The following is a 27,731-nucleotide window of genomic DNA, read 5'->3' as shown; positions in this document are numbered from 1 at the left end:
ACAGGATGATAGGCCATCTCATCCAGACTGTGCTTTTGCCAACAGGGACCAGATGATCCTTGAGGTCCCTTCCAAACTGGAAGGAGCCTATAATGATTATCAGGATGTAAGATGACCAGTGATTCTGTCAGGTGCCCAAAAACTGACCAAAAGAGAGAAGTGTTAAAATACTTCTGGTAGACAGCAAACATCCCTCTTCCCTCTCTCTTGCCACCTGAGAGTGATCCATTGCTGCTCTAGTAATTAGAAAATCTTTCCTTTTAAGCTGCAGAAGCAGATGCTTACTGTTCTGCTCTTCTCTTCATTTGTACAAAAAATCTCAAAAAGTGGGAATGGTCTTAAAAGACTTGTCAGCATGCTGGTTCAATTGCTCAGCATTTATAAACATGTTTGGCTTGGCAGGGAAAACATTACTTGCTGTAAACAAAGTTTATCCCAGCAGTTCCTACAGTTACTAATGATTAGAACAGCATAAGTAAAAGCAATGAATGAGATTTCAAAAGAATTAAAGGAAGAAAAAGTAGGTGCAGACAGTATTCAGAGATCAAATATTATTGTAACAAGCAGACAGACTGAAAAATGAAGAAATGTTAAAACAGCAGTTAAAGGGGAAGTACTGCAAACTCCTGTTCAAAAGTATAAATTTTATATATGACTGATATTTACATAGACTAGAACATCTTTAAGGAAACAAAAAAAGTAGGAACAGCACTTTATGTTCTAAACATATCTTATTTGATAGGTAGAAAAATAATTCCCTGGGAAAGGCAGAAAAAGGAGGAATGACTGAGAAGAAAGTGCAGCCGCAGTCTCTTGATACTGCCAACAGAGCCGACACCTCAAACATTTATTTCATTTTGCTCCAAATTTTAATCTAACCTCTGGTCAAATAATTTTAAAAGAAGGTAGTGCAGGCATCCTGAGGATTGCAAGGCTCAGCAGACACCGGCATAATGCACACCTTCTTTGTTACACAAGATACTAAGTGGCAAATTTAGTGCTTCAGTCTTTCATTCAGTGCAGAGGGTTTCTATTTCTTCCTAAAAGAGGTTAAGAAGCAATCTGAAATCTCTTCCTTGAAGTTGGAGGATTTCTCTGAAAGGATCTGGAGTAATTCTGTGAACCTGGAAAATATAAACGTTGTTAATTGTTGTAGTTTCCGAAAGACACTCCAAGACTATGTATGAGTTACTTCCACCAATATGCTCAGATCAATATTTGCTAACCTGCCCTTATTCTTACATCACCTGTTATATGTCAATTACATAATTATTTAAACTCAAGGAACTTCCAAACAAGTAAAGGTTACATATAAGGATTCAAATACATCAGGAACTAGCCAATCAGCTTTCTTGTAAAAATGGAACAAAATGAGCCACATAGGGTTGCTCTCTTTTTTGGTGTTGCAAATTCAAAACACAGATGCAAATTAATGCTGTTTTGTTGGTTTTTTTTATGAGAGCTTTATATTTTTGTGAAAAATGCACATTTTCAAATCTACTTTTTCTTCACACAAAAAGTTGATTAATTTCAGAGCTAAAATAAAATTTGTTATGAGCAGCTCACAAGCATGCAAATGTGCTACCACTCTAGCAACTGCAGAAATATCTGGCCTGTACACCACATACCCTTGCTATAGTTGCAAATATGTCAAAACACTGGGGAAAAAAAAAAAAGATGAGATGAGATGAGATGAGATGAGATGAGATGAGATGAGATGAGATGAGATGAGATGAGATGGAATTCTTTTCTTCCCATGTCATAACAAGAAAAAGAAGCTTCACAGGATTCCTACCCATAAGAGTTAGGATAACCTCAGAACAAGTGAGAAGAAACTTCAGAACCAAACTCAAAAGATCCTGCCAAGAAAAACCTATTCTTCTTTTATGCTGAGATAGCTCTCCCTAAGCACTACACTTTTTGATGGTGTGATGGGTTAATAGGTTCTGTTGGCCTTTTACCTTCCAAGTGATTTGTACTTTGCCTACCTGTTATCAAAAATCCTTGACCCGTCCTTCTGTGGTTAGCGAAATTCGTGGGAGTCAGTGACTTCTTCTGAGGTGTGTCTCTCTGTAAAAAAAGAAACATATACTCTTAGCTAGTGTGTGATACACTTATCTACTGAAATGGTTTGGTTATGGTTTTTATTACCTAGTCCAGCAGACTGAATCCTACCAAAGTACAAAGCTCCAACCAGCCCGAAAACTGCACACTTCTAGCACACAGACACCCTCAAAGGAAAACTTTGATGCATTAGACCTGAAAAAAAAATCTTCCTCATACAATAGTCCCACACCCTCCCCAAGACTTTCAAGAACTTCCTCTCTATAGGGAGCAGGAATCCCTGTACATCAGAAATCAGGAGAGACCCAGAAATGAGACCTTCTGTAGACCAACAGCAGGCATGAATGAAAACCTCTTCCCTTTTCCATGTCTCCACTTATACTGTAACATACCCTGAATGTATGAGTTGTGTTGGGCCTTGAAAATTGATCAACAGTAACAGTTCTTTCTCTAAGTGGCTGTTGCTCTGTCCTGCCAGCCACTGCACTTGACACTCTGCTATGAGCATATCGTTCTTGACGCTGAGAGAATTAAAAAGAACATTAAGAGAATGCAGCAATTGAATAAATTAAAATATTTTTTTCTGTTGACATACAAAAGTTCACAAGAAGAAAAGAAAAATACATTTTCAATAACCAAAAGCACCAATTTAAGAGTTTGACTGTTTTTTAAACAGATGTTAGACTGTTTCTATGTTGGCACATTGACATATCAACATGCCAATTTACTTTCATTCTGGTGATTCATTAATTTCCCAACCTTCAAAAATAGGCCAATATAAGATCTGCTTTTTTCAGCTGGTATCCTTTTCTACTTCAGTTAGCATAATTTTCTAATTCTTATAATCTAACATTAGTGAATAAAACACTGAAAAGAGTTATTTAAATCCAGATGCACAGAAGTGCAAGGTTACTATCTTGTTGGTTGGTTCTTTTTATCTTTTTTTTTTTTAATCTGATTTTTCTGTTGTCAGAGAAGTCTTTCCACTGTGATCTGTCTGTGACGTGAGGTTTTACACTGCCTTCTCTTGCATTGTAATTGTTCCCCAATGTAACACACATTAGCATGTTAAATCTATGTATTAAATACAAGCCAACACAAGCTGTAAAATTACTCATATCAAGCAGTGACATAGAGTAATTTATTTCTAAATAGCTTGAAGTTCTTCACCAGTGAAAAAAATGAACACAACTTACAGAGCTGGGTTGCATTCGAGGTACTGAAACATACTGTTCAACAGCCTCAGAGTTTATGGGTGGTAACTTGTTCCGGGTTGCAGGCACACGAGCAGAAGATAAACGATCCCAGCCACCAACCCTACAGAATTTTAAGGGTTCCTCTTTTAGGAGAATTCACATTACAGACTTCTTCATTGAAGTAACATGAAATAAAAGTAGCACATTTCTGTATAAAGTTCAGCTACAGAAAGTAACAGCACCTAATACAGCAATAAAAAAAAAACAAATGCTTTTCCTCAAAATATCAGGGCTCTGCTTGCTTTCTTCTTCCCTCTGAATTCTACAATTAGTAATAAATCACGGGTTAGTTCTCAAGTATTTTGCAAAATCCTTCAGGGGTGAAATTTCAGTAAAGTTTGAGAAAAGAAAATTAAAAAAATGAAAAACTCACAATTTCATCCCCTTATGGATTTCATCATTGTACATATTAGGAACTTCTGAGCAGGGCTGGTCAGAGGTGAGAGAAGGTAACCTTGGTAGTTTCCTAGAAGATGCCAGCAGTGCCGGAGATGATGAAAGAACACTGTTATCAGAAATTCTTCCCAGCCTAGCATGTGCTGAATTTGGAGCACTGGAGGTAATGCTATGCTGTTTGTCTTCTTGCTCATTCCTAGGGAAAGAGAAAGAAATAAGGAATTAGGATCAAGAAAAACAAGGCTTTAACAGTGCATCATTTCAACCTCTGCAAATCACTGTCATATCAGTGATCCACACAAACAAGATCACTGCCTTTTTATTGCCTTTTTTTAATTGCAAAACATTTTTTATATAATGTGAATTATGTCACATTTTTAAAATGTCAATATCAGCACCTACGGTATTTTTTCTGCTGTGGCAGCATGCCTCTGTTGGAGTGGTTTTGCCTGAATTGTCATTACACCATCCAAATCATTACAGAAGTTGCTGGAGAAACGGTGACCCTATTAAAAGAAACAACTATGTGTTAAGCTTTACTTTTTTAGAAGGAAAACCTCAAAAAGCACATAGTTAAGAGGTGTTTTACTTCTTTACAAAAGTTCCTTTTAAGATGGTTCAGTACAATTCTCAGGAGTAGATGGGGCAACCATCCTTTTTTCTTTTGCTTATTTTAAACAGGTTTTATAAACACAACTTGTGTAATTTAGTTACTGAATTACAACTCGATTTACAATATAAGTTTCAGTTGAAGCCAGAGTTTGATTCTTCAAACTCCTCATTCTCCCTCAGCACAGGGGCATGATTTATCGAAGCATTTTACTTCTTCTGGCTGCTGAGACCGCTACAGAACAAAGCACACCAATGGGGAGAACCAAGACTGCTGTGCTATCTTTTCTGTGTTCCTTATCTCACTGTTTAGCAAGCATGGAAAAAGAGCCAATGGAAGAGAATGAAGTTGCTTGAACTCAATAGAAAGAGACAGGAGAAAAAACCAAACAGAAGCAGTGTCTGAAAAAGGAATCAAATGTGCTAAACAAGAATCAGGAGACAGAGGGAGGAGACAGCAAGCAGGACAAAATAGGACATTTTATCAATATAAGCAAGAGCTTCCACAAAGACAGGTAATGCGTTGTGCCAATGTGCTGGTAAATGTACTGCAGAATCCCCTTTCACAAGAGGCAAAGGAAAAGAAAAGGAATGGGAGAGTCTGAAACTCGCAGGGTTGGGAGTAAAGCACTTCAAGTTGCAATTTCACATCTCAGTTAATCTTCTTAATTCTACCATGAAGAAATGGCTGGACCACAATAAAAGCAAAATTAGTTTTTAAGGACAGAATAGAATTTAACAAGAGTTTGCAAATCAATGGGAGCAATACCTGAGTGACAAATTGTACCTTTAAGGACCACCAAAGAAAAACAAGTGACAATAAAAAAATAAAGAACATTTAATTAAACCTCATTTTAAATCAGATGACTTTAAGTGCACCTAATTGGTATACAGAAAAAAAAGAGGAAATAAAGACAAGGAGCCTTTTCAAGTTTCAACTAAGACTGTCCAAGGTTTGAAGAAAAAAAGAACAGCATTTGACAGAAAGGTTTGTTTTATTTTTACCTGTGATGAAATAGAATGAGCCCCAAAAGATACACTTCGTGCTTCAGAGCCTCTGGAAAGAGGAATGCTCCCAGCATCTGTTGTAATATGAATGACAGGCAAATGCGGCAGTTTTGCTGTAACAGTTTTCAGTTTTTCTATTTGTTTGTCACACTCTGCACAAGAGCAAAAAAAGTAGAATGAATAAGAAGTATTTTCTATGTTTACCAGCCATCATTTGTTGGGATTCAAACAATATTAGACAGTAAATAAAGACTTTAATATAGCTTTAAGTTTCCATGATATTTAAAAATCTAACGTAAATTATGGGTTTTTGAAAACATTTCCATTTGCGTCTATGTTTTCTCTGACACTGACATACAAGGTGGCCTATACAGGTAGATTTTGAGGTGCCTCTTTAAAAAAATACAGCTAAGACCGTAGAAATACTGTCTAAAAATCCCCAGACATTTTTCTTAAGTATTAAAAAAAAATTAAAAATATGTATTAATAAAAAGTTTATTGATACTATCCTTGTCTGACAGCAGCTATATACTGTTTCATTTTGGGTATATGCTACCATCTTATTTCTATTATAAACCCAAATTCTTTTCCTTCCTAGTTGAAATACTAGCTATTTGTCATAAGCTTATGACCTCCAAAAAGATAAAAGAGCAAACCTATCATAATACTGCTAAACAATCCTCCCTAAACTATAATACCGAGAGCTAAACAATCCACCTGCGGTGTAAAAAGAACTTTTAAATTACACTAAAACCTGAAATGTTAAGTTCTGATGCTGCAACCATTCAGAGAAATTTTGCCATTTCTCACTTTGTTGTATTCTTATATTTGAGATTGAGTGTGCCTTACATTTGAGGTAACTTCCAAAACCCACCCTCAGGTATTCTTCTGTTACTTCTGTCCCTTTAAAATACATTGAAAGAACTGAAATTTCCCTCAGCTTCCAAAGATAACACATACACACTGAATAGGTTTTCACTTCTAGTTAATTTTCCTAGCTTCTTCTTTTCCTCGCTACAGTCTGTTAGAATATGAAAACATAAAATAAAATTACATCCACCACCTTTTCTTCATCCTATAGTAAACTCATGAAGTCCTGCACATCAGCAAGGCTGTTTATCTCACTTCAACAATCTGACTACCCAAGGGTTCTTTTTATTAATAAAGCTTAAACAATGAGGACTAGGAGACTTTGATTCCTAGGTTCCAAATTCAGATCACATTGTCAGTGATCCCCTGCTAACAGCATCAATTTGCATCTTCAAGCCAGTGATTAATTTTTTTTAAACATGCTCTCTTGCAATGAAGCTATTTCAGTCAGTGTTTTTCTTTTTACACCTCTCATACAAAACTCCCTGAAAATCTGAAAGAAAGTTTCATTTTAGGTGCATGTGTGTGCACACCTTCTCACGGCAAGGCATTACATATGTTACCATTCTACAGCAATGGTTATCCTAACTAAAGCTTGGAAAATTTGCTTAATTTAAGGGGATAGGAGAAGAAGACTTTTCTGAATTAGATTCAACAAATACCAAATGAAATATCAAATACCTGGGACACTAGTTTCCCAAAATTTTTTAATCAGTTCCTCCAATATTCCAATGACATTGCTCCAGATATGATCAAATACTTCAGAAGCCACAGCATCTTTGATACAGGCATTGGGAGAAACAGGGGGAATGCCACGCTTACACCTCTTCTCAGAAAGATGCGTTTTCTTTTGTTCCCAAATCTCATCGTCACTAATAAAGGAAACAAATTCAAAAGAATTCCCATGGGGTTTGACTTTTTCCCCCCTCTTTCAATACAGAAACATACATATGGAAGAAAAGGCAGTCAGCTGGAGATTACCAAAAAATTCAAACTCAAATTCACCTAAGGGACGAGAACTTATCAAATACATGTAATGATTTTCTCTTTCATTTGCTTGCCACTGAAAAATTTAAAAATCCCAACAGGGCATTATAACAGAAAGATCTGCAGGTCTAGGAAAAAGTTTTATATTTGAGACTAAATCCTCTGCTTTTTACAATAACATAGCTAACAACTGTTGTATTTGTCAAGAGGATTCTCACATAGAAAATTTCTTTCTTAGCACACCCTGTGTACTTGCATACATCTGCAAGTTTCCACCATTGATCAAAGATGAAATAACTTTAAAGGATTTCTGCAGCTTGACAAGAATAATAGAGCCCATAGCCTTACACATACATTCTTCCTCTCCACTACAGCTAGGACAGTTATGCTTTTTAATTTTTTTTCTGTTTCTCTCTATCTAGGGAAGCGTGTTTTGCAACATTTCCTAGCTTGGTCTCCTAATACACCCTCCCTCTCAATAAGGAAGTTTTAATCTTTTTCTTTTTTTAATGCCATCATATCTTTTTCTACGGAATGCTTTTTTTTCTTTTTTTTTGTGATCACAAAGATGATTTCAAATTCCTACCAGTTTCTACTCCCTTTCTCTTCTCTGTCACTTTTTCACTTCCTCCTCAAACCAAACTGCATAATTCTTAACTCTGAGATGTGGCTGAGTGGTTCCAACTGACAAAATGACGAAGCTGTTCTCCTGTCAGGACTAAACTAAACCTGTCAGGACTGAACTAAAACTTAATGTTTTAGTTATGGAAAACAAGATTTTTCAGAATTTTAGGAAACAAGAAGCATATGAGGGACACAAAAGAGAGAAACACACCTTCACACAAGTCTCCCTCCCAAATTAAGTTTGCTTACTCAGTAAAACAAAGAGAGAGGACTACTTGAGAGCATTCTTAAACGCTTCCCAAAAACGCACCAACCCCAGCCTTCTCTTTCCAAAAGAGCACTGAAAGGGTGTCTGTCTGGTTCCTCAGGTTTTCAGAACAACCGTGTCTTTGTTCTGAGTGTGCATAAGGCCTTAGCACAAAAAGCTGTGCTTTGTGCCCAACTAGTCCTACCAAAGTTTTCCCCTTATAGACAGGCCTTTTAGAAAACAGCACATTATGATCTTTCATCCATCTACCCAGTAGTCTAGCTCCTGGAACATTCATGCCCAGTGAGTGTTGTGGCCACTGTGCTACCGAACACAGGGACAGAAGGAACTGTATCTTACAGAAGAGAAACACAGTTTATGAACCCTGACTCAGTCCACTGATAATTCTTCATTACATTCTTAAAAAATACATATATCTTTTATTTACAGTTCCTTGTTGTCAAAGGCAAGATATTCCTCTATTTTTCCATCCTCATCATAAACTTCTTCTTCCAGGAAGGAATACATGGCTGAGTCTGAAGCAGAAATCCTAGTGGAACTTGAATACAATGCTTTATGTTTTGGAGATGCTGTTGGGATCAGTTTAGAGCCTGAGATGCAGAGCCTGAAAAAAACATCAAGAAAAATGAGAATTAAACATTCAAAGAAAGAAGAAAGTGCATACTTAATTATACTGACACATTTCAGTAATACAAAAGTAATATTTGTACGTGTTTCTGAAGGGGGAAGACCAAAAAGAAAACTTAAAAAAATTAACATACTCTTTTGTATTACCAGTACATTCAAGGAGGCCAGGCACACACTTAGTATCAACGTGGGCATCATTTCTGCTTTGAAAATGCTGAAAGCCTTCATCCTTTGGCACTAGGAGCTGCTTTCCTAGAACCCTGAATAAAAAGGAGAGAACAAGCAGTATCTTAGATGAAAACCTAAGCCATATGCAAATATCCAGAATACAAACACCTGCAAATGGCAGGCAATGCAAAAGCACACCTTACATCTGCTTTGAAAAGCAACTCATGGAGGGGCCAGAGCCTCGTGTACTACCTTAACATCACCTAGTATTTAAGTCATTAAAGTTAAGCTGATTTACACAAGAATGAGATTCTAGTTTATAAATTTTAAGAGCAAATAGTAAAACTTGTTAGATTGTTCTAAAGGCAGACAGAAGTAAACACACTTCCTTTCTTATCAAAAAACTCTGTAGGATACATTTAAAAATGGATGCAGAAGACAAATATCGCCTGCTGTGACATCACTTATCCAACTCGAGTATCCATCAGTGTGAGTAAAAAGGGCGAATCAAAAATGTTTACATGGAATGTTAAGGCTAGAGTTAAAGTTCAGAAAATGTGCAAACTCCAACATGCATGATGTAGAGAGGAACAGAGAAAAGGTGAAAGCAACTCTAATAAATATACACAAAATTATGCTAAAAAATAATTTCTGAACACCTTTGCCTGAAATCATTTTATTAAGCAAAATAAAGGGCATCAGTTGCTAAAGCACCACTGCCCAGATTTACTGAGCACCTATGGCACAGCTCAGCCCCAGAGACAGAGATCTGAATGCACAAGTATTGCTGATGCCCAAATCATACGAGGATACCCCAAAAATTCAAATTAGAATTGTAACTGATTAAAACTAGTATTAGCAAAAATTTCCTTACCTTATATGAGGAAATTGCTCACCCCAATCTGCACATTCTGCCTGCAGGTTCTCTGTTTGGGAGGTCACTTTTCCTTCAAACAGCATTTCATCAATCTCCCAAAATAACTGATGCACTCTCTGTGTGTTAGCTTTATCAAATTCCTATGTTTTATAAAGTTAATAGGTGTTAGCAAATATGCATGTATACTAAAAATACCATATTTAAAGAACAGAACAACTTGAATCAACTTGGCTGAGAGTATCAGAATGCATGTTCAGACTATATATTTTGGACACAATTTATATACCACAATGCCAAGAAAAAAAGCCCCAAAAAGATCCCATACAGCTGGCCTGAACAAGTTATTTCGGCAAGAAGGAACTACAATACTATATTTCTATGACATTAACATATACAGCTGCCTAGGATTAGCCCACATTAAAAAAAAAGAAACAGTTATCAGGTGTTTGGACTCTGAGCTTGTTCCCTGTGCCAATGTGAAGCATGCCCACTGCATCTCTGGGACCCAGGACACCAAAGCTCCCTGCTCTTTCAAGAAGCGCTCTTCCTTCTTCCTTTCTGAGTACAACAGCTAAGAGGGCAAAGAGGAGGCACCTTATGGCTGCGTCACTCAGTCTGGTGCTTAGGAAACAGCTGTCAGTGTGAGAAAGGCTCTTCCATACTTCTTCACTGAACCTACAACTCAGTGCAACTAGAGACTAGGTTAACACAGAGGCAAATGAAAATAGTAGAGAAGTGCCTGATTTTATCCAGTGATGAGGAGACAAGCACTTGGCTGAGGGTTCCTCAGCTGGGGCACTGTTCGTAATGATATTTGCCACTTACATTAGATAATATGATACACTAAAAAAACTGGTAATACTCAAGGCCCAAATTATGCTTGTTCATTTCCAGCTGAATGCCTTAAAGCACTTCAAGATACAGAAAGGATCACACTGAAAAGGAATGAGAAAATAACTCTCACACAGGTTACTGTATAATCCAGTCAGACTTTCTCCTGAAGGGCTGGCAGTGACAGATGGGGTCAGTACCCTAAAAGTTAGGACATTATGCAAAAAGAGTGGCAGAACTACCGCTACCAACTGCAATGCTTTTGGATAAATTCAACACTGCCAGCCTGCACCAGGTATGCCTCAGAGGTCAGCCTAGTAACAGGTACGACCTCTCTCTGCATCATCTACAAAAAAGAACTGAGTTTACGTAAGAGCTAAATATTTACCAAGACTGGGAAATTTATACGTATGTTCATGAATGTGCTTTATAACTGAAAACATTGAGAACAGTTCAATTTAGACATTGCCTGCACTATGCAGTGTTTGAAAAGGCATGTTTTATCATTCACTTGGACTCAGAAACCTAAGCCTACCTTCTTCAGTGAAACAGGTTTGTTTTCCCCAAACTTCATCATTTATCATTTTATTCTGTTTTCTTTTGCTACACATTAGCTGCACCAATACCAACCCGCAACCAAAACTATTTTTTTAAATATTCAATTAATGCACTTAATCATAAGGCTATTATGGATGAGGTGCTACTTGTCCAATATCACTAAAAACTAATATTCTTCTACAATATTTAGAAAAAGAGTACTGTAAAAGTTTCTATGACATACATCATCTCTCCAGGAGTAAACCGAACTTCTTTCAGTAGACAAACTAGTAGTATAGCTGTTTATTCCAGACCAAGAATTATTCAACTCCGTGGGTGTTGTACAACCACTACATGAAAGTGGTGAGAGCGTTTCACTGAAAAGATGAGAAATTAAAATGAAGAACACAATTATTTTCTGTATAAGCATTTTTTAAATAAAGCAACCAATCAAATAAATGTCCAGTAATATGTATTCCTGTTGAGGGGAAGAGGTGCAAGCATCTATTTTCAAGCAGAGTGAATACATGCTCCTATTAGTACCATTTACTGACATAAAGGCAATTCCTTTTACACTACTAAGATTTTGTATGTATATACACCATTGTAACTGTATGGGCATACCCTAAAGTGTATGTATTTGAATATATATATACACATGTATCTATATCTCCAGCTCTAACAATTATTTTGGTTTCTCCACAGCAGCAAGTGATCACATGAAAAACACATTAAAGATAACAAAGCTTTCTTTAACTCTTTAACATTAAAAGCTACCACAAGAAAACTTTTGCAAAACTAAGCACAAGATCTCTACAAATGTTTCAAATAGCACTGAGTTATATGTCTCTATGCAGTGTTTTTTATGTGCACTTTAAAATTTGATCTCCAGCAATTCAAGCCCCCAAAGTTCTGGATGGTCCCTTCCAGCTACAACCCACCCCGGAATGCCAGGAAAGCAATGGCAATTGGGTGTGCAGGCCAGGCAAATCCTAACCAGTGTCATCTGGATTGATACTTCTTGAAAGTTAACTAACCTGCAACATTAGTGAGCATGATTTCAATTTAATCAAGAAGTTTGATTTCCCTTCCAGAGCTAATGAGTGTCCTCTACTACAGTCTAAAAATACTCAAATCCATACCACAAACCGGGAGTAAAGTTCAAACCCTTTAAACAGTAGGTTAGGTCAATTTGTATCCTGCATTATACTGTACAATAGTTATTATCCATAACAATGACTAAAAGAATGATTAGTGAAAATTAATTCCAATCTGGAAATATCTAAGTCAAAAGTGAGTTAATTAAGTATTATTTCAGAAGTACATGCATACCAAGTATAATTGTCAATGGCTTCTTGCACATTTCTTGCAAAAACTGATGGAAGAGACACTCCACTTTTTCCAGAGAGACACCGATTTGGGGAACCTCTGGACAGTCCTTTCCTATAAATACAGAACCACAATATTCTATAATTTTAAATAAAGTTAATTCACATCTCCACTGGAAGAGGGGCTGGGGTGGGCAGGGGAGAGGAGGAGAGGAGGAAGACAGCTACTCTGTTGAATTTTTCAATTTTTCAATCCTATCCATCAAGACAAACATTTGCTTGAAACAAACTACCTTGTTTTAAAATAGCTTTTATTTACCTTACTTACAAAGGTAGGTTTCAAAAAAAACCAATGTACTTTTACTTTGAGACTTGTTTTACCCGACTGGCATCCTCCTTGGATTTTGCAGTTCAAACTTTGCAAGAAGCACACACAACTGAAGCAGCACCTCACTACTGCAACAACAGCAAAGGCACAAACCAGTAATTGCCCATACAGCAGTTTAATGAAGGAATGGTTTTTACTTTGTTTGGGGCGGGCTTTTTGTTGGGGTTTTTTTTAGATGGAAACTGTTTATAATTACACAACTGCTTATAATTACATATTACATTTGATATGTGGAGTTGGGTCATTAATATGCTAAACCCACCTCTTCAGAACATAAACACGTGTGAGTGTTCCTTGGAAACACTTTTACAACAATAGATTGCTTCACCTATTTTCATGCCATAAAACTCTCACAGCTGCATGATTCCATCAAAGTACATTCGTGAATGAGTAACTACAAGAAAACAGCTCACAGTTCAAGCATTTTCTTCATTTCTTTAGACAAGAACTGTAGAGTGGCCCTACAACAGTTAGGATTGCTCTGCCTTCTTTCTATCCTTTGTGATATTTATCTTGCCATTACACGTACGTCAAAATTTAACTCCCCACTCAAATGGACCAATCACACATCCTACTCCTATGTCTTGGTTATGAAGACACCAACAACCTACCATAAGTTTGAACTTCTTATCAGGGAAGACCTTAGATTTCAATTTCTTGGAGAGTGGTACAACAGCAGTGGAAAGCATTTCCATGTGTTTGCACTACATATCCTATCTATTCCCTAGGCATCTGCTTTTGGCCAGTAAGCACCAGGCGGCTCTATGAATATTCATGCAGTCCAGTCCCATGACTTGAGTCTCATTTTGTGGTAATACCAAGATCTATCTCCCCGGAAGTAACCGTGAGCTCACAGTCCATCTTCTACATGTTTTCTTCTGTTCCTGTACATCGCTCTCTGTCTTTATTTGCCATGTTACTGTTCAGGCAGCCTTATAAGATCTTTCAACTTCTTTCATAGCTGACCCTTGTTCTCAGTATTTTTCCACAGCTCAATACCACCACCAAGGTTTCACACTTCACTGCTCATGACTTTACCTGCTCAAACCGCCCTGGTCAGATTCCCATGAAACACCACTGGAGGAGGAAACCATTTACTGTTACTTTCTGCTTACTAATATCCAAGCTAAAGCTCCCCAGGTGCAACTTGAGGCTGTGTCTTCTTGTCTTGATGTGAGATGGAGCAAAATAATGTTTCTGCCACGTTTTTCCACTGCACATTGTTGTACTATGTCTCCTGACTCCTTGGATCACATGCCATTAGGTGTGCCAGGAAATTATTGCAATAAAATAAAACGAAAAGAAAAACCCCTCCCATCATATCTATAGCATCACTTCCCCTGCCCTGGCAAGCGAACGCCAGGAACTGGAGCAGCTCCCGGCTGCTCACCGTAAGCTCCGCAGTGACGGGCATTAAATGGGGACGGCAGGCGGGCCGCGGACACCGCCCCGCTGCGGGCCGCAGCCCCCGGCCCCGCCACAGCGCCCGGCCCCGCCGCCACGCTCTCCCCGGGACTAGCAGCCCCCGCCCCGTCGCCACATTCTCCCCGGGATCAGCAGCTCCAGGCCCCGCCGCCACATGCTCCCCGGGACCAGCAGCCCCCGCCCCTCCGCCACATTCTCCCCGCCTGGCCCCGCCGCCACACTCACCCCAGGACGAGCAGCCCCGGGCCCCGCCGCCACACTCACCCCAGGACGAGCAGCCCCCGGCCGCAGCCCCCCGGCGGGCCGGGTCCCCGCACCCTGCGCATGGGGGCGCGGCGGGAGCCGCGGGCGCCCCTCGCACCGCCCTGGCGGCGGCGGCAGCGCGGCGAGAGCCGGCCCGCCCGCACCGCCCGCACCGCCCGCACCGCCCGCACCGCCCGCACCGCCCGCGCCCAGCGCCCGCCCGCCCGCCGGGCTTCCCGCGCCGCGGCAAGGCCTCGCATCCCTCCGGGCCTCCCCCCAAAAAGCTAAAGCCTCAGCCTGGGCGGGAGCGGTGCAATCTCCCCCATCTCTCTCCTCGCAACACGCACAAAGAACGCCGAGCTTGGTCTTTCTGACCCGAGGAGGTTTCCCTCGGCTTCGTAGATGAACAGGGTTATGCAATGCTGGCCAACTTAAATACAGATTTTTCCTTGTTAATTGAGTTCTCCTCTGAACTACCCGTTTGCACATCACCGATCTTCCTCAGCACATGTGCCAGCGCACAGCATAGGCTGTCAGCTGCAGATTTACACTAGCTCCGGTAATCCACTACCTCCATTCATCTCTAGCTCCAGTACATAAAAACTCTGCCGTCTGCATATTTTGTGGAAAGCCTCTCTTAAAGGAGGAAGCAGATCTGCCAATAAGTAGAAAATAAAAGAAAGACAAAATAAAATAAAAGAAAGGCAACATTAAATATGCTGAAAATTAAGACTGAAAAAGCATGGCATATGAAGCCTTGCCTTATAGGAGAACAAAGAGCAACATTTAAATGACATTTGAAGTTTCATAACCAAACAAAATATTACTCACTAAGAAAGGTATACAGAAAATTACTATTCATTTGTTCTCTGATAATAAAACATTTTTTTCTAACCTATGTTTGGTAAGAAAAGTTCCACATTCTTCAAAGCCCCATTCTTCTGTGTCAGTAAATCATGCATGTATAATAACAACTTTCCTCGTCCTTGAATTGCCCAAACCAGGCCAAGAGACACTTCGGAGACAGAGTCCAAGAAGCGGGTATTTGCTTTATTCGGCACGGGGTGCGTGGGGAATTGCTCCTCCTAACAAACACACATGGCACTTCCTACAACACAATATTATGGGTAAAATTCATGAATAGTCATCACATTCCTTGGGATAGGAGTGGTTATACAAATTAGTTCTTGGAAGTCATTAATATTATTAGCATATGTGTCACACATGCGTGGTGTGTCCTGGTGGTCACACTGGGGAAGGCTCCTCTTCTTCCTCGGGAGTCTTTCTGATGAAGATCAGTAGTCTTCATCACAATGCACTTTTCACCTTTCTTTCTGGAGCATGTGCAGTCCTTTGTAGAATGATTCAGCAGATTGTGTTGGTTTCAACAAAATCTTGATCCTCTTATCTTGACAAGATTAAGGTGAATCTTGTCTTCTTAGGTTTTGTGATCAACATTTGCTGTCTCCCAATAATTAACTGTGCTTACATGAGTTAACTATTGACCAATCTTATCATCCTTAGCAATCCTTCTTCTATAGGAGCAGGTTTGTCCAACATCTCAGACACATGTGCACACATAGGAAAATAGAGTCCTTTGTCAAGCAAAACTTATCCAAGCAGATGAAATCTAGAATAGCAAGTTATGTCCTGGTTAAGAAAATGCTATTTGAACCTTCTACCTTCTCCTACATTTCCGCAGTGTAAAGACTGAGACCAAGAGTTAAATTTTGTGCAACCCTGTTGGAAGGCTTTTTTGTCATTGCAGTAACAAGATTCAGCCATTGGTCAACCCCCACACCTTACCACCACAAAAACCCACAATATCATTTGCATTTCTCTAAACCAAGTCCTTTCTTCCTCTTTTCCATCAACACAATGATAATTACATGGATAAATAATTGTGAAGGAGTATATTATTAGTACTAATACTACTCCCATCACTCTAACTTGAAACTGGAGAGAACTATCAAAGGACATGCCAAAAAGCATTCAACCAGAGGAGTTTAGAAAAATAAATTAACAGAGAAAAATGCTAACTTTATTATCTGTCATACATTCTATGAGAACTCTTTAACAGATGGTTCAAAGCCTATTTTGTAGCCACAGCCTCTGATAGAAAATATTTACTATGCTTGCTTGGCTCCCTTGCCAACAATGTATAATATCCTGATCTCTAATAAAGTTGCTGCCTTGTTTTCTGAAATAATTCATTTTCTCAGATTTCACATCTTTATATGTTCTTTACTATTTTGGAAGCATGATTTGTAACAAATGTAAATATATTAACCAATAATGCTCTCATAATATGAGACACGCTTTATCTTTTAACCTACCATTTATAGCTGGGGCAGTTAAACCTGGAGAAAAAGAAGGCTCAGAGGGGACCTTATTGCTCTCTACAACTACCTGAAAGTAGTTTGTAGCCAGGTGGGGGTTGGTCTCTCCTCCCAAGTAGCAAGTGACAGGATGAGCAGAAATAGCCTCAAGTTGTGCCAGAGGAGGTTTAGATTGGATATTAGGAAAAATTTTTCACTGGAAGGGTGCCCAGGCATTGCAATTGGCTGCCCAGGAACGCAGTGGAATCACACCATCCCTAGAAGTGTAGATGTGGCACTTGCAGACATGGTTTAATGGTGAGCACATCAGTGCTGGGTTAATGGTTGGACTTATTGATTTAGAGGTCTTTTCCAACCTCAATGATTCTATGTTCATCTGCTTGTTTTTCTATTCCACACTGTTGGGGTTTTAGGAGCTCTCCTGGTTTTCTTCTGTTAAAGGAATTTTGCCCATACAGGTTGCCAGGGGAGCAAATGGCTGGGTACTTAGGAAAAACAAAAGAGCTGCCTACAGAGTGGGGCGCATCTGGCTACTCTTTTGTTTTCACCTGAGTGTGTGGGGGCAGTCGGTCTCAGCGTTCGGACAGAGAGGGACGCTGCTTTTTCTTCGGCTGCTTGTCCTTCTGCGGGAGAAGCCCTGGGATCCCAAAGCCCGCCTTCCCTGCCCCGCTAGAAGCCAGGCTGTGGCCGCCCTGCCCCGCCATTGCTTTGAGCCTTCACTGTGTTGTAGCCCTGCTCGCCCTGCCTGCCCAGACCTCTGGGGGGTGGTTCTCCGTTTGGATACACCTCATCTGCCATCCGGGATTTGTGCTTGTCATACATGAAATCTCTATTTGTGCTTGGTCTTTGCATATTAAGTGCTTTAATTAATTAATTTTAAGTTAAATCTTTTTAAATTGAATGTTAAAATTAACCCATCTGCCCAGGTACAAAAATCAAGTTCCATTATCCATGTTTTCAATTGTTCAAAATAGTTTATTAAGAGAGAGTTGCACCCTTCCCAGTTAAAATTCCCAACTTAATGCTCCCTTTTCAAACTTCAAACCACTTGTACACCATAAGAGTTATCTTTCCTGTGTTTACTGTATACATTTACAAGTGTTTTAAGATGTGTTGGATGTATTTTAATACTTTTTTAGGTGTTTTTACTTGTACTTTGGTTCCAAGGCAAATTTCAAAAACCCCAGTTCTAACAGCCAGCAGCTATTTTTAGCCCCATAGCCATTACCCTGTAGGCAAGCTCCATGGCAACCTGAATTTTAATGAAGGCATTGTAGCACCCTTATCTCAACTGATACCACCCCTCTGACAACGATGAGCCATTGGTGGACAGAGATGATCTGTCAAAGGGAAAGCACCAATCACTTTAAACTGAAGGGGCGGGCTGGGGGCGGGCTGTGGGTGGGGGGGCGGAGCAAAGGCACTATAAAATAACGAGGCAGTCAGAGACACGCCCCTTTTCTCTCTCTAGCCTAGCTGTGGTGGACGTCAGTGCTAGGAAAGCCTACTCCTATTAAGGAGCCTTTAGTAATTTTTTTTGCTTTTGGACCAGCCAAAAGCCAGCTCAGCACTGTAAGTCCTTTTTCTCTACCTGAGGCCCAGTGCTGTTTCAGCCAGAAGATCTAAAATCCCTGCGCTCCTGGGGCATACGATCTATTGAGCCATAGGATCCCAAATTTTTATATTTTTCTCATTTCTGTAATTTTTTCACTTTTCTGTTTTCAATAAGTTATTTTAATTTTTTTTTAACTAAGAGTTGTCTCATTTCTCACAGTGCTCGTCCCTGCCGCTCCAGCCTGCTGTTCCAGCCTGCTGTTCCCCAGGGTCCGGCCAGACACCGGGATCAGCTGCCCAGGAGTTTGTGAAGCCTTTGTTCCATCCCTTCCCAGGACCCCAGACCACCGGGGCCGCGTGCTCCCCGAGCTCGCTCCGGAGCGCCCCCTGCAGCCGCGGGGGAACCATCGCACCTGCCCTGCTCACCAGGAGCCGCCAGCGCCCCTGCTGGCTGCGAGCGGAACTGCACCCGAGGGGGAGTAGCCTGACAGCCGAGAAGGCTGGGACTGGGTTTGTGATTGTTTGCTGTTACTGCCATAGTTATTGCTGTTTGTTTGACTGGTTATACACATATAGATATATATAATAGTAAAGAACTGTTATTTCTATTTCCCACATCTTTGCCTAAAAGCCCCTTGATTTCAAATTACAATAATTCAGAGGGAAGGGGGTTGCATCTGCCCTTCCAAGGGAGGCTTCTGCCTTCCTTAGCAGACACCTGTCTTTCAAACCAAGACACACACTTGGTTTATAAAACCGAGAGATAACTACTATTTTTATGCCAGGTTTCTATAAAGTTTTGATATGAGTAAGAATATTAAAAAAAAATCAAACTATAAGCTCTCTCTAGCATAAATGTGGGAATACATCTGTGGGAAAAAATAGATTTTGGAATCCCACCAACCTTTCCTACGCTAGTCTGGGACAATTACCATGGAAGTCTATTTCTTATTCTTCTTTGAAGTGGTATAGTGAACAGAAGCTGTCACTCCACAAATCCAGCCTGCTCAAATATTCCTCTGTAAAGGGTTGCTCTCAACACAGTGCCCACCTGTCAGGAGCGTTTTCGTGGAAGTGAATAGACCACTCCTGGTCAGTGTCTTGTTCACTGAGCAGAATGTACAAACTTTGTTACAAGCAACACTGAAAAACCATCACTGCACAAAATGGTCCTTCCACATGTTGACCAGCTAATGCTGCTCCATCTTTGGAGCAAGCAAGAAGCAGACGTGACATGACTACTTTCCACATCCATGATGTACAACATTCCAGGCATGCATCGCAGTATTGTAGTTGAATATTAATGCCACAGAAAATCCTAAGAAATACACACATCCTTTTCCCTCTAGGTCAGGTAGCCATCTGTCCAACTTGTTTGCAGTCAACCATGGTAAGATCTCCCTCTATTGCTTGACAAAACACTTTTTTTTCAAGATTGATAGGATCTTTAGGAAGATAAGAGCACTTTTACTCTCTTCTAACAGCTTCAGTGACCACAAACTGCCAAGTATAACAGACAGTATTGAATGTCATTGGCAGATCCTAGAGGAAGTCGTACTATCTGAAGACTCTGATGTAACAACTGTGCTCAGGGTTGAGCATTCTTACACTTGGTTAATACAGCAGCACCAAAGTCTTCCTTCTGTAGTCTGGACCTTTTATGAGATACCCAGTGACTTTTACAGCTCATGAAAGCAGTTAGTTTGGCTCACCATTTAAACATTTATTGCAGCAATACAAAGAAAATCCAGGTAGATGAAAACAATGCCTGTCCCTGCTTATAGCCTCTCTGCCTCAGCTTTCTCAAAGTCAAGATGATTGTGGCATATCTTTAAAAGGCATCCCTGAAATAGTTTAGCTGAGGTAACTCCAGTAAGTGCATTGTAAATGAAGCAGAATCATGAGAAATTTAATAGAACTTTCATCTAGCTTTCTGCAGAAAATTATTTTAAGGCAGCTATAATATGTTTGGCTTCTTTGCTTAGAAATGACATGGCTCAGTAAGGAGAAGGAAAAAGAAAACCTGCCTTGAAAGGTAATACAGTAAATGTTGACATTCTTAGCTTCTAGCAACACATCATATTTACCATTACTGTTACTGAACATGCCAGAGGCTTGACAGCTAGCAAAAATAACACTCCAAAACGGATAGCACGTCTCCGTTGGTAAGTGTCACTCCAGACTTGGAGATAATTTTCATTTTGCTTTCATCTCTATTCATGAGCACTGCCAGAAGTGTTTCAGTGCTTTCAGTCACGTGGTTGTTGGTCAATGAAGTACTTACTATATCTGAAGCATGAAAATACAAATCTTTATCTGAGTTTTTCCACTGACAGTGTTTAATCATACCACCTGATTGGCCCTTTCCTTTTACAAAAATGTCACTTATTGTCTTTGAAGCTATGTATGGATTACTGATGCTTTGATGATCAAACTACCCGGGGAGCATTCATACAGTTGAACTCTTGGTCAGTTTTTCAGGTGACTGTCTTTTTGATCTGACCAAATTACCATAATTTGCCACAATGCCAGTTTTATTCATATATTGCTAAAATTCTATTCCTAAATAAACATGAAAGTCTCACTTGGTTCAAAAAGTAGATACCATTGGAATACATTGTCTTAAGCTCCAGAGAGAAGGTAATCTTGAAAGACTTTGCCAATGGAATATCATTGCTCATCAGAGCAATGCTGCTGGTTAATATACATCCTAATTATCCCATGGTAACACTGCACTGACTATGATTTATGTAGGCACATGGCCTCCAAGAAGACTAGGATTTGATCCTCTGTCTCAGTTTTGGGGGAACAATTGCACAATGGCTAAAAAAAGAAAAAAAATCTTGGTCAGCAGTATGTTAAGAGTAGGGCCCACTGCAGCTCAGAACTGCCACTCCTCTTTGCTTGCAGGTACCAGTAGGTTCTCTCAGAAGCTGAATTCTAAAGCATGAGAGTTTCTCTGTGTTTGCCTGCATCACCATCTACAGTTCGTCAGTCCCCTGTGGCAGCCTCCTGCACAGAGTGCTCACTAGGTGCACACAAAATCACCTCTTCCACCCAAGACCTGCTTCCCCTTAGGGTTAAGGTCTTCACTTGTTATTGCATCTGGAGTGAAGAAAATTAATAAAGAAGTGAATGTAATTATTTTCTTAAACCATTGACAACACTAAAAGCAGGCCATCATTTTTAATACAATCTCAACCTGTGTACATACAGCACAGCATCTCAGGTGACTATTTGTAGTACATATACATAAGTGCAATGCCTACTATTAGGCATTTTCATATTGAATCCTGAAACAGATTTAAGGTTTTTCCAAGCATGATCTGTGTTGATTTCTGTTCCTATCTTTATAAAACAAAGTAAGAATAAGCTGTTCCAATTTTAAAGACAGGCTTATTTGTATATAATAATTTTATTCTTCTGCAAATATTAAAGGCTTTATAATTTTGAAAGGTATTCAAGATGGCATGAGCTTGCAAAGTATTATATATAATTTTAAATGTATTTGTAATTTTGATTCACTGTAAAAATGTTACTGCAAGTATAATTTTTGGTTATAGGAAATATAAACAATTTCTGAGTGCAAGATACTATAGAAGTAAATCTGAATTTTTAATATAAATTATGAATCAACATTGAGAAAAATACTATCATCTTAATTAACTGCAATAGTAAAGAATGCTAATTAGTGTCTTAGAGAAGGTGTTTTATTTCTTTGGATCTGATAGGAGGCATTTACTGCTGCAGGATCAAGTGTCTGAACAGACAGGAAGGGAGTAGAAGGGAGTAGCACCCTAACAAAACAGTTGGAAGTGATCCACAAGACTTTCCCTGTGTATTCTTTTTATGTAAATTTGGAAATCCAGTAAATATTTTTTTTTAAAACAGACTTCTTTCAGCTACATAATGTCATAGAGACTTTTTTTCCCTTCTGGTCATTGATCTCTAAAGAAAAATGCATATATAATGAATCACTGAGAGCAGGTGCAGAACTTTATCCTCTCTGAACACTAAATTTAAGAAAAACCAAAGATAATATGAAATGTTGTCTGGCAACCATTCTATAGTACAGAGTGAAGCAATGCAAGTGTGGGGAGACCTTAGTCTGCATATGTTCAGGCATACTAAATACTTTTGTACTTCCTCTGTAACCACAAACACCCCTGGCTTGAGGTGTCAAGATGTGTCATCATATTGCTAAAAGCTTCCGTAACCAAACAGATTTGAGGACCTGAAAGTTTTCTTCTATTCTTGCTAAAATGTGACTTCCATGGTGGTGTACTGGAAGAAAGGCACTACTGAAAAACAAAGTAATGACCCTTTATTTATCCCACAACCACAACTCTTTTCCTAAAAACTAGAGAGAAAGAGAGAGAGACAGAGAGGGAGAAGTAAAATGCAAGACAAAAAACAAGCAATTGCACAGTACCACTGCTCACCACACTGGTGTGTGGAATATCCCTTTGGCCAGTTCAGGTCAGCTGTCCTGGCCATGCTCCCTCACAGCTTCTTGCTCACTTCCTCACCAGCAGAGCCTGGGACACTGAGAAGTCCTTGACTTGGGGTAAGCACTGCTTAGCAACAACCAAACACCAGTGTGATATCAACAGCATTCTCATACTGAATTAAAAACACAGCATCTAGTCAGGAGACAGAAATCATCACAGTAAGGATGTAAAAACTATCCCATGCCAACCTGTGAACATTAGGAACATATGTTTTCAAGTGAAAGACTCAAAACCCCACTCTTGTTATCCATATAGTGTACATACATGCACAAGTACACATTCACACCACATCAAAACTTTTCCAACAAGACTGTAGCAACAGTGAGAAAAGGCTGACTGATCCAGTCCCAGGTTCAGTATTTTGTGAGACAAGAAATCTCCAATTCCTTTAGCACTTGAAAAACTGACAGGAATGATCTCACCACTGAAAAGACCACAAATTTTCACTAAGCTACTGCAGTATCCAAGAATCTTCTTTCTTACCAAAAATACTGATGAAGAAAAAAATGCCCATTATGGGCCCAAACCTTAACTGAAAGTGTGACCCCACGAACAATGCATGCTGAACTCTACATTAACAAACAATTAAAAAGAAATAGTCCCCTAACTCACAAAATTTTAGAGGGGTTCATGTTGAGAGTTACAACATAGACTGAGGGCCCTTCCTCTTCTTTTCATGGTTGACTTAGTAATCCTGTTTATTCAGCACAGGATCAGAAATAAAATGCCTGGTTGTAAACATATCTTCTTAGTTTCCTATAAACAACACAAGTCCTCTGCCTCTAAAAACAATTAAAGGACTTAGAGCTAAAATGAGGTTTAGGGGCTTTGTGGTTGCTTTTGTTTTACATTTATTCTCTAGTTGATTGGCTTGCACTGAATCTAGCTCTTGGACCCCCAGCATAAGAAGGATGTGAACCTCTTGGAGCAATCCTAGAGGAAGGCCATGAAGATGGTCAGAGAGCTGGAACACCTCTCCTGTGAGGACAGCCTGAGAGTGCTGGGATTGTTCAGCCTGGAGAAGAAAAGGGCCTGGGGAGACCTTAGAGAAGGCTTCTGTTACCTCAAGGGGGCCTGCAGGACAGCTGGAGAGGGACTTTTTACAAAGATATGTAGTGATGGGACAAGGAGGAAGGCTTTAAACTGAAAGAGAGTAGGTTTATATTAGATATGAGGAATAAATTCTTTACTGTGAGGGTGATGAGGCACTGGAACAGGTTACCTAGAGACATTATGGATGACCCATGCCTTGAAGTGTTCAAGACCACGTTGGATAGGGCTTTGAGAAACCTGGTGTAGCAGCTGTCCCTGCCCATGGGGATTGGGACTAGATGATCTTTAAGATCCCTTCCAACCCAAACCATTCTATGATTCCCTGACTTGTTGGAAGTCCATAAGGTTTTCCAAAAACTAAAGTTTATATATAATATTACTAAACATTAGTAATTGTTTTTTGTTGCATCCATCTGGAGAGTGTAGGTGAATGTGTAGTACCATGTGAAATTAAAATTTACTTCTGAGCTCTGGTGCACTTAATTGCAATGAAAAAATAGACCATGGCAGACCACCACATTACTGTATTTACTCTTTTAGATCAGTACAATAGTGGAAGTGACCAGCTTAGTAACACTACAATGCTCTACCTAGGTTCATATGCATTACAGTATGAAAGAGATCTATTGTTTTTAGTAGGTAAAACAGGAGACAGGGAATCAGACTTTCCACCCTCTTCTGCAGCTCATCAGGTTACTTATATCCATGTTTTCAAAGTTAATAATTTTGATACCCAAAGCTTGATACCTGTACATCACAGATAAAGCTGTACTTCTGATACCAAGTTCACAAACATTTTTTTCCATGTGTCAGAATCATCCTGAAAATGGGGAGCAGTAAAATTAGTTTCTACAAACTATTACCCACTCCCAAAAAACCGTAAGTTAAGCCTTGCCCAGTTTATCTTTAGACCAGATAGGGGTTGTTATCTCCCCTTCCTATTGCAAGATGCTAGAATAGCAATAATAATGTTTCTTGAAAAAGGAATCTATGTATCTTGGTATCATTAGCATATTGTTGTAAGTGTAGCATGAGGCACCTTCTTATCCTTTCAAGAAATTTCATGGTCTTTTATATCAGAATATATTTTCTTTCAAATAAGAGTAAAAAAGAGTGAAATTTTTTCTCCATTAAAATATGAAGAAAAATATTTTTCATTATAAATCCTCCTTCAATTTGTTTAAAAAAATATGAAATTTCTATGTAAATAAATAGTAAATGTAAACTCTCACAAAGAACTGCCATAGTTTAGCCCTATACACTATTAGGACAAGTGGTTGGTAGTTGTGGAAATCAGAAAATTTAGCATATCTGGGAAAGACAGAAGGAAATCAGTACCAGATTTTCACTATTCTGCACTCTTCAAGTATTTTCATTGCTATCAATTTGTCAGTACCTAAGAAAAAATACTAAGACATAAAATTGATACTTTCTTTTATTAAGCAAGTAGTCATAGTTAGATTGCTATCAATGAAAATACACTGGCCATTAATGTCTTCTAAAACATTTTGAACAGCAATAAAATTTGTCATGAAGGAACTTTATTTAGGTAAGCAAAAACTTCCTGTGTGTAACTATCAATAATATATTATCATATTCTATAACTCACAAATTCGAATCTCAACTCTATGCAAGGAATCCTAAAGTTTTCAATATTTAATTAAGATGCTTCTTTTAAAAGCTTAAGTGAAGCCATCTAATTAAAAAAATGCTAATGTGGAGGTATAGACTTTCCTTGTCAAAGGATGTATCTTATTCCTTCTTCAACATTTTTCTGGTTTGCTTTTGGTTTTTTGAAGACAATACCCTAATCAGTATAACCTTTACTGCTATGAATAAAATATTTGAAATGCCACCATGCATACAAAAGGATAAGTTGAGGGATAATTAGGTGATATCAATTAGAAGTGGTTCAACAGCAAGTCAAAATGAGTTTTTGCTGGACACAACCAGTTTTAATGTAATTTGGTTTATTCTTCATCCCAATACAATCAGGTTGTTTTGAGAGTAAATTCCATTCTTTAATTTTTTAAATGGTAAAAGTCATTGGCATTTTACTTGGCTTTATATTTGGTACTGAAAAAATGAAGCAGCTGGGGGAAATTACAGGGACATAACACTGATTTGTTCTGGTATTGTTTATATAAGGCACCAAACATCTTATAAACAGAACTCTGTTAACGCATATTAAAGAAGATAAACCTCCCTGTTCACAAAAGGCTACTATTTTACACAAATACAGTAAAAGTTTAAGCCTGAGAGAGCTTACAATAGATTCTGAAACAAAATGAAAAGCGCTAGATTGGAGTAGGAGGAAATAAAAGAAGTACATCAAGGAAGATTTGTGGTCCTACTTTAAATATTATGCTACATGGAAACCAAACTTAAAGCAGAGGTTCCGAAATCCATCTGAAAATTTAAGTGTACTAAAGAGATTTCAGTCCTAAAGAGTTAAAAACTTAATTCAAATATACATTCATTCCTATCACACCTAACAAAACATTACTGTTCTTCTGATCATCAGTAATAGAGATTAGCACAGTTTAGTACTACAGAAGCAGCAATAACAAATGTTCATATAATATATACAGTAGCTTCTCTTTTTTTTGTAATAGTATTAAAAATTCCACCAATACAATAATGCAACTATTGCTCACTTTTATCAGCTCTTCTGCTTTAAATGTGCTAAGAAACCACTTCAGTATACCTTTGCTGTAGCAAAATATCACCAAACGGAAGCACACATATTTAACAGTCTTTTTTCTGCAGCAAACCCTAAACTTTTCAAGGTGAGACTTTAAAATTAAACACAAAAGCATCCAAAACCAAGTATCACACCTGTTATTCACATTTTAGAATTCCACAAGGCAGTGACTGAAATGTCTGCCTTAATTCGCAGCAGCAACTTTGGGACAGAACTTGATAGAACTCACACACCTACATGAGGTATCTTTACGATGCCTACTCAAGCTCACTATCCCCTGCGTTTCCTCTGGACCTTGGCTTCTCTCCCTGCGCATCCCGAGGTGAGGACGAGGCAATTTTCCTCCGCCTATGCGGGGCCGTGCTCGTACTCCCGTCCCCTTCCACGCGGAACCCCGAGCGTTCTCCAGCTCTTCGCCCCTTGCTGCGCACAGCCCCACGCGAGCCATCGCCCCTGCCATTGAAGGCGCGCGTCCCTACCTATGGAATGCACGCGGGGGAGGAAAACCCTGCGCAGGGAGATGTTCGGTACCTCTCAGGACACCCAGGGGCAGAAAAAGCCAGGTGGAAGGAAGCCACAGGAGTGAGGGGCGCACACCTCCCCCGTCCCCCCAGGTTTGCGGGGCGCTCACTCACGCGGGGCGCCGTGGGACATCCGCCGCCTCCTCCCCGATGTCGGGCAGGGTGATGAGCAGCCCCTTGCCCGCCGACCGCCCCCCGGGCTCCTTGTCCGCCGCGCCGGCCGTCGGGCGCGGGGTGCGGCCGCCGCTGCCCGCGGCGCGGCCCCCGCCGGACGGTGGTCGCCGCCTGGGGGCCGGCGAGGCGCGGCGCAGCCTGGAGGGAAGCGCGCCCGCCCCCAGGGCCGCTGCCTTCATGGCAGGGGCGGGAGCCCCTTCCCGGCGCCGCAAGCCCTGTCGAGGGACCAGCGGCCTCGGGCGGGAGCTGCCCGCTGCCTGCGGCCCGGCGGGCGTTGCTAAGCGAAACAAACCCCGCCGGGCACGCACCGCCCTGGGGAGCACCGCGCCGGCGGAAGGCCCGAGAGCAGCCCCGATCAGCCTGCGCACC

General features: G+C 39.9%; 1 protein-coding gene across 3 annotated transcripts; it reads right to left on the bottom strand.

Annotated features, from left to right (window-relative positions):
- Window positions 1-817: 817 nt before the first annotated feature.
- FAM149A (family with sequence similarity 149 member A) lies at window positions 818-27,731 on the bottom strand. Of its 3 annotated transcripts, none has more exons than XM_069013918.1 (14): window positions 27,303-27,731; window positions 12,455-12,565; window positions 11,367-11,499; window positions 9,752-9,894; window positions 8,844-8,969; window positions 8,510-8,686; window positions 6,885-7,075; window positions 5,331-5,485; window positions 4,119-4,222; window positions 3,694-3,912; window positions 3,261-3,381; window positions 2,457-2,585; window positions 1,989-2,070; window positions 818-1,124 (listed from the first exon to the last, which is right to left on the bottom strand). In XM_069013918.1, exons 1-14 carry the CDS (start codon window positions 27,539-27,541, stop codon window positions 1,051-1,053), a joined length of 2,004 nt encoding a protein of 667 aa, XP_068870019.1. In that variant the 5' UTR covers window positions 27,542-27,731; the 3' UTR covers window positions 818-1,050. The 3 variants fall into 3 exon arrangements, with proteins under 3 accessions (XP_068870019.1, XP_068870018.1, XP_068870017.1); XM_069013917.1 differs by lacking the exon at window positions 27,303-27,731 and adding an exon at window positions 14,528-14,643; XM_069013916.1 differs by lacking the exon at window positions 2,457-2,585 and having other exon boundaries at window positions 27,303-27,556.

The sequence above is a fragment of the Aphelocoma coerulescens genome, chromosome 4, assembly GCF_041296385.1.
Source record: "Aphelocoma coerulescens isolate FSJ_1873_10779 chromosome 4, UR_Acoe_1.0, whole genome shotgun sequence".
Taxonomy (NCBI): Eukaryota; Metazoa; Chordata; class Aves; order Passeriformes; family Corvidae; genus Aphelocoma; species Aphelocoma coerulescens.
The sequence above is the reverse complement of the archived record's forward strand: the minus strand, read 5'-3'. Positions and strand labels throughout refer to the sequence as shown.